The following is a 19,192-nucleotide window of genomic DNA, read 5'->3' as shown; positions in this document are numbered from 1 at the left end:
GCCTGTGAAGTAGGGGAGACTTCAAAGAGTGGTTTTGGAGTGCACATGTTCCCCTTTCAGTACAGTCCTCCCTGCCAGGGTCCCAGTAGGGGGTTTGGTAGTCCACCCTTCCAGCCCAAGAAGACCCATTCAGTATGTAGATGAGTGCAGGTGTGACTGAGTGTCCTGTGTTTTATGGTTGTCTGAGTGAGATGTACAAGGGAGCTGTCAACCAGCCCAACTCAAACATTGATTGGAGACAGACTGGAAGGCACAGTTTTTTTTTAAATGCAGAGAAATGCTCACTTTCTAAAAGTGGGATGTCTAAAATAGTAATATTAAATCCAACATCACCAATAAACAGGATTTTCTATTACCACTCTGGCCATACTAAATATGACCTGGTTACCACTTTCTGATCAGAAGCTACCACTCAAACAGTTTACGAGGGTAGCCCTAATGCTAGCCTATGAAAAGAGCAGGCCTCACAGTAGCGGAAAACAAATTTGGGAGTTTTTCACTACCAGGGCATATAAAACACATAGGTACAGGTCCTACCTTTTACCTACATAGCACCCTGCCCCATAGGTTACCTACGGCCTACCTTAGGGTTGACTCATATGTAAAAAAAAAAGGGAGTTTAAAGCTTGGCAAGTACTTTTAAGTGCCAAGTCGAAGTGGCAGTGAAACTGCACTCACAGGCCTTGCAATGGCAGGCCCGAGACATGGTTAAGGGGCTACTTATGTCGGTGGCCCAATCAGTGCTGCAGGCCCACTAGTAGCATTTAATTTACAGGCCCTGGGCACATGAAGTGCACTTTACTAGGGACTCATAAGTAAATCAAATATGCCAGTTGGGGATAAACAAATGTTACCATGTTTAAGGGAGAGAGCATATGCACTTTAGCCCTAGTTAGCAGTGGTAAAGTGTGCAGAGTCCTAATACCAGCAAAAACAGTGTCAGAAAAGTGGAGGGAGGCAGGCAAAAAAGTTGGGGATGATCAACCTAAGGCTGTCAGGTCTAATAGACCTCAACTTTAATCTCTGCACCCAGCTGCCCCCATGCCGCTGTGGGTGCACCTTGGATACCTACCTGAACCTTAACTGGTGCTAGTCTAAACCCTTGAAGACTTGGACTGTAAGTTGTGTGCTTACCTGTGAAACTGCATCTTTGTTTCCCTCCATAGGTTTACATTGAAGACTCTGAAAATTGCACTATCAATTTTGGAAACAGCAAAGTATTTTTAATTTGAAACCTGCTTACCTTATAACAAAGTTCTTTGGTATAAAGCATATATAAAAGCAACTGCTTTGTTTATAGAGTGGTCTAGAATTTAATCTTTGTGTGTTTCTCATGTATTGTCTCTGTGAGTTCACAAATATTTAACATGACTCCTTGATAAGCCTAGCTGCTTGCCCACACTACCACAAATAGAGCTCTAGACCTATCTAGTTCTGCCTGAGCACATCTTTGGGCATCCACTAGACTCTCTACCTGCTGTACTTCATTTTAGTACACTATATAGAGAGCCAGCGTTCTACATGGTGGACACGTGGATAGGGGGTTAGGAGAGATCGGATGCCCTTCCCACTCTGAAACAATGAAATGCAATGGAGGCCTAATAATTGACATAAAGTTTTTTTCTATAAACTATGTGTATTATCGTTTTATTGTAAAAGGGGCGGGCGGGGCCATGGAACATGACATAGACGGAGGGGGATTGCATAGCACTCCTCTTAGTGCGCATGTATGTTTGGACGGCTGTCTCGGACTCTTACCTACTGTAACGTTTATGGGCTTTTCCAAACAAGTCTCGTCTTTCTCTCCCTAACAGATGCTTATGAGACTGCTAAGATGTTGTGTGAACAATACTATTTGGTTGCACCAGATTTGGAAATTGAAGAATTTAATGGTAAGATTCGAGTAGATAGATTTCAGTTCTAAGGAAGTTAATTAAAATTGTTGTTTGCAGTTATAGTTTGTAAAGATTTGTATCAAATGTACGGTTTGCTAATTGAAAATGTTCAAATGTTTATCAGTTACGCATTGATTTTGCATAAATCAACTTTAGGATACAGGTTGGAAAATAGAATCTGTTTACTATTAGAGGTTGGAAAAAATTGTTTACTAAATGTGGATTTCCGATATCCTACGATTTATTTAAACTTGTGCTTAATAGATACCAGCCACTCTTTTTAGGATACGTATCTGAAATTTGCTCACCAGAGTAAATGATCAGAAAGCAAATCGGCATTTAAGCGTTGTAAGTGACTTTTTTATTTACATTTGTTTTCTAAATAGAAACCCAAATGTAATCATTCTGTGACTAAAATATAAGCAGCTAGGAGGAGAAATATTGTTCCCACCTCACATACCTTGTGCAAAACATCTGCAAATCAAGTAAAATGGTCATCAAGGGTATGTAGCTATTATAGCTACATTGTCATTCGACCTAGAGGCCATTAAAAATATGTAATCAGAACCTGGAATTACCTGTTGTTGTAGCTTTAAGTATGCACAGTGATCAAATCATGCAGTAGCAGATGTAACTTTTTATTCAGTGGTCATACATTACGTTACAACCAGTTCAGTGGTTACAGTGGAATTGCATCTGAGTCATAATAGTAGAGCTCAGTGAATATATCTTATTCATGTCATGTATAGAGTGTCTTATTTCAATCGTACAAGCCCATGGGTCTTTTAGGCCTACCCCATGAGGGCTTCTTTGGCCAGAGTCAGTGTTTTTTCATGTGTTGCACCATCTGGAATGTAGTTATCCCATATCATCAAACGATCATCAGATTTTTTAAAGAAAACATTTGAACATTTCAAATATTACTGAATATATAACGATGAACAATTGTGACAGCTGCAGATCACAGCGTATTCAATCTCATGTATCATATATAAAGATGACTTGAATGTGTGGGGTCAGGGGGATAGAAATCTATCAACAGTCAATCCTCTCTCTTGTAACTGGGGGGTCCCTTGTGGGGCACTGTATGTGTAGTCTGAATATTGGGGGCTCATCTGTCTGTCCAGTATGTGTATCACCTCAACAATCTCTAGCTACAGGGAGGCTCTGATATCATTTGTGTAGGCCAAAAATATTCTCAGGCAGGGAATGGGGCATGGCACAGGGATTGTCTGCAATTTGTATATATCTGATAGAGACTTTTAGCTGCAGCTTCCTTACCTTAGAATTCCCTGGCATCAGCTTCGAATCCGGAGTTTTTTGTGAGCAGTACCCTGCGCGCGCGCCGTCGGACGGAGTCGTTTGGATCCGCGAACGTCGACCAGCTCCGCGTGCGTCGTCAGCGTCGTTGGAGTCATCTATGACGTCACGGTTGTCTATATAGACGCCGTCTCGGCGCCCGTACGTCAGTTCTTTTCCTTCCGCGCCGGTTAAGTGCAGTTTTGGAAAGAGCTACCCTGCTTTGACGGTTTGTCGACGCTTTTTTGACTGTTTGGAGTCATGTCTTCGAGAAAGACAGGATTCAAGCTGTGTGGTGCGTGTCATCGCACCATGTCGGTGAAGGATCCGCACTGAGTTTGTCTTTGGTGCTTGGACAAGGACCACGATTCCACCTCGTGCTCCGATTGTCGGGCCATGGCGCCGAAGGCCTTGAGGGAGAGATCCCTTAAGCTTCTTGCGGCCGGACATTCGTCTTCGGTCGGCGCGACTCCGCGGAGGTCACGGTCTCGCAGTAGGAGGAGGTCGCGGCACCACTCCCAGAGCCCCAAGTCCTCTTCCTCGCACTCGAGGTCATCGGAAGGTAAGAGGCACAAGAAGAAGAAGAAGTCCAACCCCAAGACCCACCCTTTCTTAAGATCCTATAGGTAGTCCCAGCTAAGGGTGTCAAAAGCTTTTTCAATATCGAGTGCGACTACCGCTTCCCATGTGTCCATGCCTGCCACCGAGTGGAGTACATGAGACGGCCTCTGCAAATACATGGAAGTACCCCTGCCGGGCATGAATCTGTATTGATAGTCATGGACAAGGTGTGTCAAGACACGCCCCAGACGCATCACGAGGGCCTTAGCTAGTATTTTGGTGTCCACTTCCAGCATGGGTCGGAGCCTATACGAACAGGGACCCACTGTGTCCCTGCCCGGTTTGGGAAGCATGACATTCTGGGCCTCTTGCATGGACTGCGGCAAGGAACCCTGTGAGTCTGGAATCCTGAAGTCTCTCCAGCAAACTGGGTATCCGCAAATGTAAAATTCCACCTGTAACCCGTCTGGGCCTGGAGCCCTGCAGTGTGCCATAGTGCCCACTGCCTCTTGCAATTCCTCCAACTGTAGTGTTTTGTAGCCATTTTAGTTATAGCTCCATACACGTGATTTAACACACTAGGCCTGCCGCTGTGCAATTTCACCTATAAATATTTTATTCAGCTTTATTATTTTAGCAATAGCTATCTAGCTGTTCTTTGCCTAGGCCAGCACTGCGTTCTTAAACAAGACATTTGCTTTTCTCAAGGCTGCAGTAAGATAGGTTGCCGGTAAACATGGTAACACTTTGTCTCTGGTATTCATAGAAACATACACATCCTTACGTAGGGACATTTTCTCAGAACATCAGCTGTTTTTATCATAAAAACACTTCACTATCCCATACACGTTAGAGGGAGATTCCAGCCAGATGACCAAGACTCTCTGCTGATTGCTGAACGCTTTGCTGCAGCTGCTTATGCATACTTCAGGCCTCTTGCTCAGGTATGAGGGATAATGTCTTCCCAGGGGAACCTGAAGGGCAGAACTAGAATTTAACATGCTGTGCAGTAATATAGCCTGGGTAGCAATTAGTTTAATGATTCTAGTGACAACATGGTAGCATTATTTTTATGCTTCACTCTCCTTGTCACAATTATGTACATGCTTCATTATCTAAGATGCAGTTGCTTCCTTAAAACCCTACTGAAACATCTACAGTCTCTGACTGTCTTTGTATATGTGAGACTAATGTAACAGAGAGAAACGGATGTGATCTGAGTGACCATGATTTCTCTGAGAAATCAATTGTGTCATGGGCTCGGCTGCCCAATCATCCCTGCTCTTGGGCAGAGATGAGGCACTGCCAGTTAGCCGGAGCAAAACCCGGATTAGGCTGACAGGTGTCACCTGTAGTGGGTTAGACTCAGTCCCCCACACCGCAGGAGATTCTGCTGCTCAAATCCAGTAATCTCATTAGAATAATGAACCTACGCGAAAGTAGGTCCTCCTCAAGACCCCTACTCTAAGCCTCAGTGAGGTGAGGTAGTTTCAGATCTGTCAGGAATTCCCGAGGTGCTGTTGGAACAACGTGCAGGCCTCCAGTATAGACTCCCGCCAGGTGGTCCTGTAATAACGTGTTTATGCCAACCTTTGTGGTCACCTCCGTCCCATAGAGACATCCCAGCGCCCGAAATCCAGGGTGGGGTGGGCATTCCCTGTGTTGTAGTCATGCTAATATCATAACTGGTTAATCTCCTTCACAGTGCAGTTGTCTGTATTCCCATCTGGTTAAGTTATCAAGTCTGTCCCTTAAGTCCCCAACTCGGCATTGTGCCTGAAGTAGGGACACTTGGCGTGCCCCTAATTCTGGTCCGGCCCCCCGAAGGTCTGTCATGAGTCCCTTCTCCTCCTCCTGTAACTCCCTCTCAAGGCTGCGCCCTGTGCCTCCAATTTCGGAGATTCATCTCGAGTCGCCACTTTTAGGGTGTCCTATTCAACCCTCTCCTAGCTGTTGATAATCAATTTGTGTCAAAGTACCCACCATTCGCCTCACGTAGCTCCTCCCTGAACAGAGTATCCCTCAACTCCTCCAGCCATAGTCAATTTGTTTATCTCATTATCTAGTAGATGTGTCTCCTGGAGTAGAGCCACATGGACTCCATATCTGCAGAGGTAAGTTTGTATTCTATAGCGTTTCAATTATGAATTGAACCTGCAAACATGCCATGTAACAAAATTAAATGTATTCACCATCTTGCTTTGTGTAGCCACCCCCGTCGTAGTGGAGGAGCTGCCGCTGCATTAGCTTGTTACTTTGTTTTAAAATAATTTGCTGAGCAAGTAACATTTCTGTTAAGATCGCCTCAATGACATAAGCTATTTGAGCGATGCATCTGCCTTCCTGTGTCAGTGCTACATTTTACCGCATGGGAGTCAGGACCATCAATCAAGCTAACAAGAAATGTGTAGTGGGGGAGGGAATGTAATTGGTCAGTTGCTTAGTTAGATTTCTAGATCTTGCACTTTATCAGATGGAAAGGAAACGCCCAGGTCAGCATGCCAAAGATTATGATTCAAAAAGCTCCTTTTGTTAAGGTGAAGCTAATTACCCTTTATGACAGCTCACTGAGTTAAGTGCTAGAATAGATGATGAAATCATTTGCAGTGGCTCTCAGGCAACAAGTTTCGATTAGGCTTCCCTTTTTCTGAGTTGGTAATTGGAGTACCACTAACTTGGTTAAGCTTTGAAGGCTGTATGAAAAAACATGTTTTTGTTGCTATTATTTTGAATATGCATAAAAACGTATTATTCTCCCTTCATATTATTACTGTGCAGAGGGCATACCTAATCCCAAATTCGGTGTCCCCAACCAAGCCAAATGTGCCACACCAGATAGTCAATTTTCTGGGTACCTGATTAATCCCAACATATACTTAACATAAAAGGTGTATATTTTCACTGAGTTCTTTCAACCAGTCAGGGTCTCTTAGCGATGCTGACTGATAACTGAAGCCCATCGTCAACAAAGTCAACAGCCAAAATCTATGGTATTGCTTTGCGGCAAATTATTGAAAGCATGCGATATCTTGATATTACAAGAAACCTGGCAAAATACGATGAATGATATTTCTAGCTCAATTTACCGCTTATGCTATACTGTTTTTTGTCACAGTGACTTGCATTGCCCTGTTCTGCTACTAGTACAGTTTTCCAGTGCAGCTAGCCTTCACAGATCTTCAAGCCGTAGTCTTGACGATTCCGTCACGGGTAGGAGTCTAGTTTCTGATTGTTTACAGCAGCTGCGTGGGTGTGGTTACTATGATGCTTTCGTTCTCCTCAATTCATTCACTACTTGATTAATGCAGTTCATGGTATTGATCCATTTGCACTCACGTATGTTGAGTTTGTTAGAAATGTCCTTGATCGTCTCATCTGGAATGATCCGTTCCACTACACTTTGAGGTACACAGAGACCAGCGGTGTTAGCAATTAGTGGTGGTGCCGACGTCATTCTCGTGCCCAGAGGCTCTTATTAAGGAAGCCTGGAGCCCCGCTGTGCAGGACGCCACTTTGCCTAGGGGACCACAGACACCAGCAGTGTTAGCGGCTGCTGGTGGGGCCGATGTCATCCTTGCGTCCAGAGACGCTTATTAAGGAAGCCCAGAGTTCTGCTGTGTTTGACGCCACTTTGCCTGGGGGACCACAGAGACCAGCACTGCTGGTTGTACTCACTATTATGCATTTCCTAAGCGATGGGGAAGCGGAAGGCTGTGGACTCCCCCCTGCCTCATAGTGACATCAAAAACTACGAAAACTGTTAAAATTGTCAAATTTGATAAGCCAGTCAAGCCTGCTCAGAAAGGAACTGTACGATTGGCCCTATTGAATGCACAGAGTAAGTTAACAGATATTGACTGTTCAAATGAGAAAGTGGAGGCTATCCTAAAGGACAATGTACCTGGGTCTTCGATTGCAAATAAACCACAAACTATTAAAGGTCTTGTGATATTCAGTAAAGCCTGAAGGGTCCCTTGTACATTAGCAAACCATTAATTACTAGTAATGCTCCAACTACCCTGGATACTCCAAGTCCCTTGGAAGTAACTTCAACACAAAGTTGAAATGAGGGGGGTTCTGTAAAGGCTATTGAGCTCCCCAAGCTTCTTGTTAGTCCAGTGGTTGTTGTGTGCCCTAATATTCCTTGCTCTAATAGATGTGCCCCAATAGAGGAAAATGAGATTACATCTAATAACTGTGAAGTGGTCCTGTTGCCCTCGGTGGGCGCTCATGTTGCAGCATCTGATGGTTTGCGGTTAGAGTAGGGCTTGATACTATTACATTCTAAAGTTAATGACATGAGGAATCTCCTACATTCGATCATTAGGAAAATCAATGGGGGTTTGGCCCTGCAGAGAGAGTGTGAGATCCAAGGGGGCAGTGATGCATTGGATTTGAGTGATATCGATAATTGTTTAACTGCCTGCTGATTGAGTAGATCTCAGCAACCCTCTAGTTCTTGTCCTGGGCTGAGTTGGGGTGGTGGTCTTCCCTGTTTGAGAATTATCTCTTCGAATTTGGCTAGTGTAAGCAACAAGTTATTAGATCCTCAATGGGTCTCTTATATTGTTTTTTTATTTTTTTATTTACAGAGAGGAAACTTATTGAAGCTTTTTAACATACCGTGAGGAGGCCCAACCTCTGGGAAGTAGTGGTCGTGCTAAAGGGGGCTTGCTAATTTTCTTATTATACAATAAGTTGCAATGTTCCCATTCATTGATGAAATTTTACTCCCCTGATATTCTGGGTGTTCAGCTCAGTTTTTCAAAGGGTTTTAATTTGGGAGTGATTAATGTGTACGCCTGATCGGTCTCTTCCAGTGTGGAGTCTTCTACTCTTGTTCAGTTGGACGGGTTAGTAGATGCTCTACAGTGGAGTAGCTACAGTTGCAGGTGATTTTAATTGTTTATTTCAACCTTCTTTTCACAGTAAAGACCTTAGTGATTCTGAGGATAAAATATGGGGCATACCCTGTTTCTCAGGGGAAATTCAGTTTCTCCATTCTCATGCTGCCCTACAGTTAACTGCATTTAGTTTGGGACGAGGCCTTAGAGCCTGCGATGGCAGGACTCTATCAGACCTAAATAGGGCCCCAACATTTATATGTGGTAATTACACCAGTGTTATTGATTACTTTTTCCTAGGCATCAGGTTGTAGTCACTATAGGTTGGCATGAGTGGATAATCGACATGACAGTGATCATAACTTCCTCTTGCTGTCCCTAAAGGGTGAAATGTTTCAAAGGTTGGACAATAAGTGTAATACTGCTGTACCTGAGCCAGTATTGGCTAGCAGTTTTCAGAGTTATGTCTGACGCGACTCTGTACAGGAGGATCTATGAACTAATTGCGGCCGTGTTCTCTAATTTTGAAAACTTTGACACTAATGACGTTCAGATTCTTATGATTCATGGTCCTTTTGTTGGATAAGCTACAAGATATGTTTTTACAAAAGGTGGCTAATTAACAGTGTGCAGCTGAGAAACCGAAGAAGTGGTTAAATTATGATTGCTCCGCGGCAAAAATGTTTTTGAAAAATGTCATTGGGACGTCCTCGCAGAACTGATTAAAGACTCCAGAGCAAAATATAAAAATACTCTATCTCAGGCCAAGAGGGTGTGGGAGGATGCAGTTTGGCAGGGGCTGTTGGGGGTTATTGGCAGAAAAATGATGGGTCATTTTGGAAGATTCTTTCTCACGGTAATTGTGAGAAAGAATCACAATTCTTTAGATCCTGAATGGGTCTCGTTTTTCTCAGTCGAGGATACTAGTAAAGCTATAGCTTTTTTTAAACCAGCTAAGTCTCCAGGGTCTGATAAAATCCCTGGTGACTTGTATAAATCTGAGCCACTAATTTGGGTTAGCTATATTAATATGGTGTTTAATGCTGTAGCTGCGGGTGGTGCCATCCCCAATACTTGGTGAGGGGCAGAAATTATTCCTTTTTACAAGCGCGACCCGAGTATTCTCTCAAACTACAGACCAATCAGCTTGATTGACAACCTGAAAAAAGTTTTTGCGCAGCAGGTTTTTTTTTTTTTCATAACATATTTTATTGTATATCAAACATAATCCAGCCGAAGCTAGACCATAATTAGACAAATTCACATTGCAATGCAAACGTTTATCCTTTCTAAACTTAAACTTCATGTTCCCCGACTCCCCCCCCCAACCCTGCACCTCCAGCACATCTTATATTTAAAACGGTTAGCTGGAATGCATACATGTGGTACATCTACTGCATAGCAACATTCAATACATCTACTGCATAGCAACATTCAATACATCATTGTCTGATAGAGGAGGGTAAGAGTATACCCCTATAGTCATCTCTGGCAAATATTAGGATGTTTGTGCGGGCATCCCGTGCCTGACATATAGGGATCTCTAAAGCCATACAGTGGTCCAGGCTGCCTTTCCAAACACTCAGCACAGGGGGTAACTCTGCTTTTCACACTCTGGCTATGTCCCGCTTCGCTAGGGTGAGGTCCAACAGTAATAATGCCCGCTGATATCTATTACCCCCAACTCCCTCAACCACATGCAGAAGTACTAACTTGGGGTCAAGTGGTATATGTAGTAATAAGACTGCACTAAGACATCCTATAACCCCTTCCCAGAATGATTTCAACTCGGGGCACTTTCACACCATGTGTATAAATATACCCTCCGACCCCTGGCACCAAAGACAATGCGGTGAGGCTATCACTCCTACGCGCCAAAAGCACTGCCATATATAATACGCTTTCTGGAGATAATTCAGTTGTATCATACATAAGAGTGTGGAAATAAACACCTCACAAGGTGACCGTACTGCCTCTGCCCAGTCATCGTCGTCTAAAATTAGATTGTTTCTCCCAGGACCATTTCAGAGCATCTAGTGTGTGTTGGCTGTTAATTATCAAAGAGCAGTATATCCTGGATATCTTGTGAGCTCCCATATCTCCCTACAAGAACTTACACTCCAAGGGAATGAATTCAGGTAGCGTCGAAGACCCAACATAAGGCAATAGAGCATGTCTTAACTGCAGATATTTGTGAAACTGGGTGCGTTGTAAATGATATTTGTTCTGCAGGTCCTGAAAGGATTTTAAATCCGGCCCATTCATGACATCTCTAAATAACGTATCCCCTATCATGTCCCATCTCCCGGAGCAATCGAATTGGGCCACCTGCCAGAGAATCGTCCAATGTCACAAGGGTGTCATTTCTATAAGGGTGCCCCACAGTCTCCTACGCTGATGGGCCTCAATCCAGAGTTTAATCACCATCTGAGTCACCTGGGGTAAATTATTGAGCTTCAGATTACTGTGCAATAATCCAAGTAGGGAGCCCTCCCCCCCCCCCCCATTCACCCACTTCTCTGTGGCATAAGCAGGGTCACAATGATGGCCGTTCCACCACTCATTAATGACTAGCAAATCAAATCAAATCAAATCATTAACATTTATAAAGCGCGCTGCTCACCCGTGCGGGTCTCAATGCGCTAGGGGGAAGGGGGAGTTACTGCTGCTCGAAAAGCCAGGTCTTGAGGAGTCTCCGGAATGCGGAGTGGTCCTGAGGCTGGTGGGGAGGGTGTTCCAGGTCTTGGCTGCCAGGAAGGAGAAGGACCTCCCACCCGCCGTGGAGCGGCGGATGTGAGGGACGGCAGCGAGCGAGAGGCCAGAGGAACGGAGGAGACGGGTTGGGGCGTAGAAGCTGAGGCGACGGTTGAGGTATTCCGGTCCCTTGTTGTGGAGGGCTTTGTGTGCGTGGGTGAGAAGTCGGAAGGTGATCCTTTTGCTGACTGGGAGCCAATGCAGGTGTTTCAGGTGTGCGGAGATGTGGCTGTTGCGGGGTACGTCGAGGATGAGGCGGGCCGAGGCGTTTTGAATACGTTGCAGGCGTTTTTGGAGTTTAGCGGTGGTCCCAGCATAGAGGGTGTTGCCGTAGTCCAGGCGGCTCGTGACGAGGGCATGGGTCACGGTTTTTCTAGTGTCGGCAGGGATCCAGCGGAAGATCTTGCGGAGCATGCGGAGGGTGAGGAAGCAGGCGGAGGACACGGCGTTGACTTGCTTGGTCATGGTGAGAAGAGGGTCCAAGATGAAGCCGAGGTTGCGGGTGTGCTCTGAGGGGGTCGGTGCGGTACCAAGGGCCGCGGGCCACCAGGAGTCGTCCCAAGCGGACGGGGTGTTGCCGAGGATGAGGACTTCCGTTTTGTCAGAGTTCAGCTTTAGGCGGCTGAGCCTCATCCAGTCTGCGACGTCCTTCATGCCCTCTTGTAGGTTGGTCTTGGCGCTGGCGGGGTCCTTGGTGAGGGAGAGTATAAGTTGGGTGTCGGCGTAGGAGGTGATGATGATGTCCTGCTTGCGTACGATGTCGGCGAGGGGCCTCATGTAGACGTTGAAGAGTGTCGGGCTGAGCGATGAGCCTTGAGGTACGCCGCAGATGATCTCGGTGGGGTCTGAGCAAAACGGTGGGAGGTAAACTCTTTGAGAGCGGTTTGAGAGGAAGGAGGTGATCCAGTCCAGGGCCTGGCCTTGGATCCCGGTGGAGCGGAGGCGGGTTATTAGGGTGCGGTGACAGACGGTGTCGAAGGCCGCCGAGAGGTTGAGGAGGACGAGGGTGACTGTTTCACCGTTGTCCATCAGGGTTCTGATGTCGTCTGTGACTGAGATGAGGGCGGTTTCAGTGCTGTGGTTGGTTCGGAATCCGGTTTGTGAAGGGTCGAGCAGGTTGTTGTCTTCCAGGAAGGTGGTAAGCTGTTTGTTGACGGTCTTCTCTATTACCTTGGCAGGGAAGGGGAGGAGCGAGATGGGGCGGAAGTTTTTCAGGTCGCTAGGATCAGCCGTAGGTTTCTTTAGTAGGGCGTTGACTTCGGCATGTTTCCAGCTTTCGGGGAAGGTAGCAGAAGATAATGAAGAGTTGATGACGGCCTGGAGGTGCGGGGCGATGATGTTGTCGACTTTATTGAAGATGAAGTGAGGGCAGGGGTCCGATGGGGCACCGGAGTGGATAGAGTTCATGGTGGTTTTGGTTTCTTCAGTGTTGATGTGGGTCCAGGCGTTGAGGGTGATGGCCGGGGGTGTGGGTTCGGTGATGCTTGGTTGGGTCTTGTGTCCGAAGCTGTCGTGGAGGTCGCTGATCTTGCGATGGAAGAAGGTGGCGAGGGAGTTGCACAAGTCTTGTGAGGGCGTTGGCGTTGGGGTTGGAGAACTCTTTGACGATGCTGAAAAGTTCTCTGCTGTTGTGGCTGTTTTTGTCCAGTCTGTTGGTGAAAAAGTTCCTTTTGGCTGCGCGGATCAGGTGGTGGTGTTCACGGGTTGCGTTTTTGAGGGCGGTCATGTTGTCGGCGGTGTGGTCCTTGCGCCAGGCCTTCTCGAGGGCGCGACAAGTTTTCTTCGATTCTTTAAGGGTGTCAGAGAACCAGAGAGGTTTTTTGGTGATGGCCTGTTGATGCGTGCGTCTGAGGGGAGCAAGGTTGTCTGCGCAGTTGGAGATCCAGTTCGAGAGGCTGAGGGCTGCGTCGTTGGGGTCGGTGGTGAGGGTAGGTTGGTTGATGGCGAGTGCGGAGAGGAGTTGCTCTTCGGGGATTTTGTTCCACTGTCGACGAGGGGTGGGTTGAGTGCGGAGGTGGCGGGTCTCGCGTCGGAATGTGAAATGGACACAGCTGTGGTCGGTCCAGTGTAGAGCGGAGGCGTGGCTGAAGGAGACGTGTTTGCTGGCGGAGAAGATAGGGTCAAGCGTGTGTCCGGCGATGTGGGTGGCGGTGTTCACCAGTTGCTTGAGGCCGAGGTTGGCAAGGTTGTCGAGCAGGGTGGTGGTGTTGGGGTCGTTGTTTTGTTCCAGATGGAAGTTGAGGTCGCCTAGGAGGATGTAGTCCGGCAAGGCGAGGGCGTGCGGGGAGACGAAGTCGGCGATAGAGTCTGGAAATGCAGATGTTCAGCGGCGAGAGGGGTGTCTTCGGTGGAGGTGGTGACGCTGATGGAGTCTTTGAAGACGATGGCGATACCTCCTCCTACTTGGTTGGTGCGGTCTTTTCTGGAAATCTTGTAGCCTTCGGGGATGGCAGTGGCGATGTCTGGGGCCGAAGAGGCGTTCATCCAGGTCTCCGTGATGAAGGCGACGTTCGGTGTTGTGGAGTCCAAGAGGTTCCAGAGTTCCACAGCGTGCTTGTGGACCGATCGAGCGTTGACCAGGATGCACTTGAGGTGGTTGATGGCGTGTGGGCTGGTGGTCGTGGTAGTTGCGTGGTGGAAGATGCGTTTGCAGGAGTTGCAGGCGAAGGGTCCATGGGTGCGTTTGGGGTGAGCTTGGAAGCAGGTGTTGGAGCGCCCTGGGTTGAGGGCGTGGAGGGTGGTGGGGTCGTAGTGGAGCAGCGGGGTTTGGGAGAGCTGGGGACCAGGGGTCGTGGCGCTGGGCGCGGGCCAGGCGCAGACGGGCTTGCCTCTGGCACGCCTCCGGCGCACCCGCTGCGCAGTTGCGCAGCGGCCGCCATAAGAGGGAGGATGGGGGGGAGGGGTCAGCTGGGGGCGAATGGGAGCTGGGGAGCAAATGAGAAGCCACATAATACAAATATAAATCTACCGCAGGTATACCACACTCATATGTACTAGATAGGAAGCATGTGGCCACGGAGGACTCCCTCCATCCCATAGAAATCTCAGTAATATGGAATTGAATTGGTGGAACCATCGGCACAGGATGACAAATGGAAAATTCTGACGTTTGTATAACAGCCTAGGAAGGGAAACCATCTTAAAGATTGAGGACCCTCTAATAAGGGAAAGGGGAAGAAACAACCACTTTTCACCTCCTCCTGGGTCTTGCTCAGCTTCGGCTCAACATTTTTTGCTCCATAACCAATCTTTGTCCATTGACAAATACACTCCCAAGTATTTAAGACCCCTATTCACCTCACAAATGTCTGGTGCCCAGGATATGGGACCATTATATCCATTGAGAGGTAGAATAATGGACAGATTTATAAATAAGTTGGACGCTTCCCCAAAGATATGTAACATGTCAAGGATACGCTGCCCAGTGATGTTGGGATCTGAAATAAAGATTAGTATATCATCTCCACATAGTGCAATGCTATCCAAGATATCTGGGAACCACTCAAAGCCTCTAACCAGTGGATCTATTTCAGACCCCTTGAGCCAAGGGCTCTATCGCCAGCGCAAATAGTATAGGTGAAAGAGGGCAACCTTGGCGTGTACCCCTTTGTATCAGAAAGTACTTGGAAGTGTGCCCGGCAATTTTGACGGACGCTGAAATATCTGTATATAATAATCAAACAAATGAATCTGGTTCCAAAGTTCAGCCTACGCGATAGAGCAAATAAATATGTCCAATGAACCGAGTCGAATGCTTTCTCTAGGTCTGCTGGGCCTTCAAGGCGACCGGCCAGAGCCAGCTCATATGGATGCTCTCCATATATTATGGCGTGTTGCTGTACCCGGCATACACCCAGCTTTGGGGGATGAATTAACTTCAGGATATAGGGTTGTAGCCTATGTGCAAGTGCCCTAGCCAGTAGTTTGACCTCAATGTTTAAAATGAAATTGGGCGATAAGAGTAAGGATCTTCTGGTGGGTGACCCGGCTTCGGGAACCTCACAATTTTGGCATGCCGCCAGTCCGATGGCAGCTCCCCCTCCTCCATCGCAGTGTGGATGGTATTTACTTGATGTTTCTCCAATTGAGACATATAAACCTTCAGAAATTCACATGGGAAGCCATTGGGGCCTGGGGCTTGCCCGTGCGAAGGCACGCCAGCGCAGTAGCGAATTCACTGTCCGTCAAGGCTCAGACATGCCTCCGCAGATAATGTATGCATTGGTAAGTCATTCACAAAATCCATGATCAATTTGTGCGTGAGTATCTCCCACCAGGTGTAGGCCTACTTATGAAAGGCAGCACATTTTTGGACCAGTGTATGTGGGTCAGTGATCAGGGCGTCATGTTCATCCCTAAGTAATGGTAGGTTTTGTGCGCATGATTGTTGTTGGCAGAGCCGGTGTAATTCTTCACTCGATTTGTCTCCCCACTGGTAAATTCTGCTCTGCCTGGCGCGCCATATAAGTATAGCTTCATCCATCAGGAACTGGCCTAATCTTTGTTGCACCAAGCAAGTTACCTACATTCTTCTTTGCTGACCGGGGTCGACCCACCTTCCTCAAGAAATAGAATGTGTGCCTTCAGAGCTTCAGTATCTTGTGTTTTACGTCTCTGTTCCTCCACGCATAAGCTAATATTGACATTTCGCAACACGGGCTTAAGGGCCTCCCACAGTGTAATGCACTCTCAACAGATCTCACATCATGAGTAAGGTATTCCGCTATTCACTCGGTCATATTCGGGATTCTGCAGATGCCAGGGCGACATACGCCACTGGAATGGGGTTCTAGCTGGGCCTATGAGCAGTGTCCTTAAAAGTTGAGGATGATCAGATAATTCCCTGGACATTACGTCTATGTGTGTTGCTCTGTATGCATGTGTTGTTGGAATAAAGAAATAATCTGAGAAAGTGAGCCATGTAAATATGCAAAGCCTGGCTGTGTGGAATGGTGCAGCCTCCATACATGAGTGAGTCCCAGCGCTCCACCCGCCCAGCCAACCTCATTCTTTCTAGCCCCCGCTGTGGCAGTCCGCAGCTCCTGTCCACACTGGGCTGCATAACATCATTCCAGTCATCCCCGAACAGCAGACGTCCCAAGGGAAGGCTCCCCACGGGTGAGTCAAGCTATCTAGTAGAGGCTGTTCCAATGCAGAGGGGGAGCATACGCAACACAAGGTAAGGGGCTCCCCGTATAGTGTGCCAGTCACAGCCGTATAACGGGCAGCCGGTCTGTCCAGACCTGTACCACCTGGTTCAACGGTACGTTGAATTAATATGAAGTGCCCCTAGAGCCTCTGGCAAATCGGAATGGTACCCATATCTAGCCAGGCACTGGGTCTTAGTCCCGAGTAGATGTGTCTCCTGCAACATTAAGATTTGTGCCCCAGCCTGTCCTGCTCCACACATATTACTATTAAGCACCCCGCACATTCCATGACAAGGCAATTAACACTTCTGATGCTGCATTTGGGCTCCAAATAGTCTCTGTGTGCATGTTCATAAATGTCTGTCTGGATTATGCGAGGACACACCTGGGTGCAGAATGTGAGAACATGCCCATATGTAAACCAACAATACAACCCCTTCCCCCCAATCCCCAAACTTATACTTAAAAAACTCTGAAGTATCTATCGCGGCATGCATTTTGCGGAACCCCAACCAGGGGTAACCATGTTCTGCAACCAAAAAACTTAGTAAACAAACTCCAAGGCACTCGTGTAAGAAGTTAAAGATCCGATCCGTAGTCACATAAATAATCAGTCTGGTTATATTTATTATAACATATCTTCAAATTCCATCCGTTCCAGCCAACACGTGTTTCGTCATGCAACACATTTTCACTTTGACTTCATCAAGGCTGTAATTAACAAAAATTTGTTCTTATATAATCTCCATTGTTATTCAAATAGATTCAGATACATAATGTTAAATGTGTTCTCCAGTGATCAAGTCATCAGATGTCTAAAGTGGTACTATACCCATAACTTATATTAAAGTGCTTCATTTTAGTAGTTTATCCATATAGACCAATTGTAGTGAAGTATCAATGGTTAAAACAAATGGCAGGTGGTGCATAGTAGGAATACGCACATTCTCACTAAGTTATAGAGTAAAAATAAAAATAAACATGGGGTTCCATATCCCCAGCCCCACGTGCTATATCCACACAGGTGACAACACCCATTCCATTATCCCAAAGTGCTTCACTGTTAGTTATATTCCTGTGATCATATTCATATCATGCCAGTAAAAAAAAAAAACTTGCCTCTATCGTAAGTATAGCGGTCCTCATATGTCAAAATATAATATGGTTCCTCGTATTGTCACCTCGCGACCGCAGCTCAAAAATATAATATTCAAGTGTTCACTTCAACTCCTTTCTCTTTAATCTATTCAATAGATAATAGATGCTAAGGTGCTGCAAAAGTCATAATATCATCAGAAACAATATATTATAAACTAATGGCGCGCGAAGGTAAAGGCAACAACCCATCATCTATCTACTCGTATAAATTTCTCAGCTATATTTTGTAGCTGTTTGGCGCAGAAATATGTTAGCGTTTGAATCTCTGTCATAATGAAACACTCGTCATCCAACACATCTAATGTGCTTTTTCTTCACCATGGTAAGAAAAAAGAATATTTTTCATAATACCTACAAAGGTGTCGCAAAACGTCATAATATCATCAGAAACAATATATTATAAACTAATGGTGCGCGAAGACAAAGGCAACAACCCATCATCAACCTACTCGTATAAATTTCTCAGCTACTATTATTCGTAGCTGTTTGGCACAGGAATACGTTAGCATTTGAATTTGTGTCATAATGAAACACTCGTCGACCAACACATCTAGTGTGCTTTCGCTTCACCATGGTAAGAAAAAAGAATATTTTTCATAATATTTACCTCGATAGTAGCATAGTGGCCGCAGTAATTCAAAATGTCATCAATAGCGGGTCCGCATAATATCCAAACTCGCCGGCCACTATAATTGACTTTAAATAGCTAATGCATGAACCTAGACAGAGGACTGTAAATAGCTTTCGCGATCGCCATTTTGACAATTCATTTCAAATTACTGAACTGTACTCATATCACCCTAGTGAGGGAAAGTACCAATTATCACAATCTTGGTTAAAACGTTGTAACAATGTAATCCCGAATGATCTATAATAGCGTGTCGATGTAATAATCGAATTTCCATCCATTGTAGTTATATTTAATTAACTAATGTCGTTACTCAGAAAGAGAACTATAAAGAGCCCTCACGACCGCCATATTGGTAGTACATCTCAGTTTTCTATGAGCTGCAATCACACTATTTTTCAAATTTAGTTGCAACCAACAGATTCCTAACCCCCATATCTGATGATCAAGGTAGCAACATTACAAATCTTTCTACCCTCATCACCATCTGCAACATCTGTGTTGCTGGAGTCCAGTATCTCAGCGAGAGCAACATTTATCCTGATCTTCCCCCCTACACAGTACCATCCCACCTCAAGTTTTTGCTTCAGGCCCTTGGCTTTGCCATGTAGAGTGGGATCTATTCTGTTTGTTCCTGAAAGCTGTGGCCTGACAGGACCCATGTGGACCCTGAGAAGAGTCCAAGTCCACACATGGTGGAGTATGATGCCTCAGCCCCACCTTCTCATCAGTGCAATGTAGCACCTCTTATGGAGTATCAAAGAAGTGTGTCTGTGACTCATAAACGACTCTCATCCAAGCTGGGTACATCAGCATATATGATAGGTTAAGTTCTCGTAATCTTTGTTTGGCTTTAGTGAAAGTATGTCTCTCCTGCTGCACCATCTTTGTGTAATCTGGAAA

At 46.0% G+C, this 19,192-nt stretch overlaps 1 protein-coding gene across 2 annotated transcripts in view; it reads left to right on the top strand.

The window, feature by feature from the left end:
• Nucleotides 1-19,192, top strand: part of PDK3 (pyruvate dehydrogenase kinase 3) — a 1,119,352-nt gene that overhangs the window by 708,617 nt on the left and 391,543 nt on the right. For both annotated transcript variants that reach the window (XM_069204815.1, XM_069204814.1), the window contains one exon: nt 1,815-1,892. In XM_069204815.1, coding sequence (XP_069060916.1) covers nt 1,815-1,892 — 78 coding nt within the window. The remainder of the gene's footprint in view (nt 1-1,814; nt 1,893-19,192) is intronic.

This window comes from Pleurodeles waltl, chromosome 8, assembly GCF_031143425.1.
Source record: "Pleurodeles waltl isolate 20211129_DDA chromosome 8, aPleWal1.hap1.20221129, whole genome shotgun sequence".
Lineage (NCBI taxonomy): Eukaryota > Metazoa > Chordata > Amphibia > Caudata > Salamandridae > Pleurodeles > Pleurodeles waltl.
Note: the sequence above shows the minus strand (reverse complement) of the source record. Positions and strands in the feature narration are given on the sequence as shown.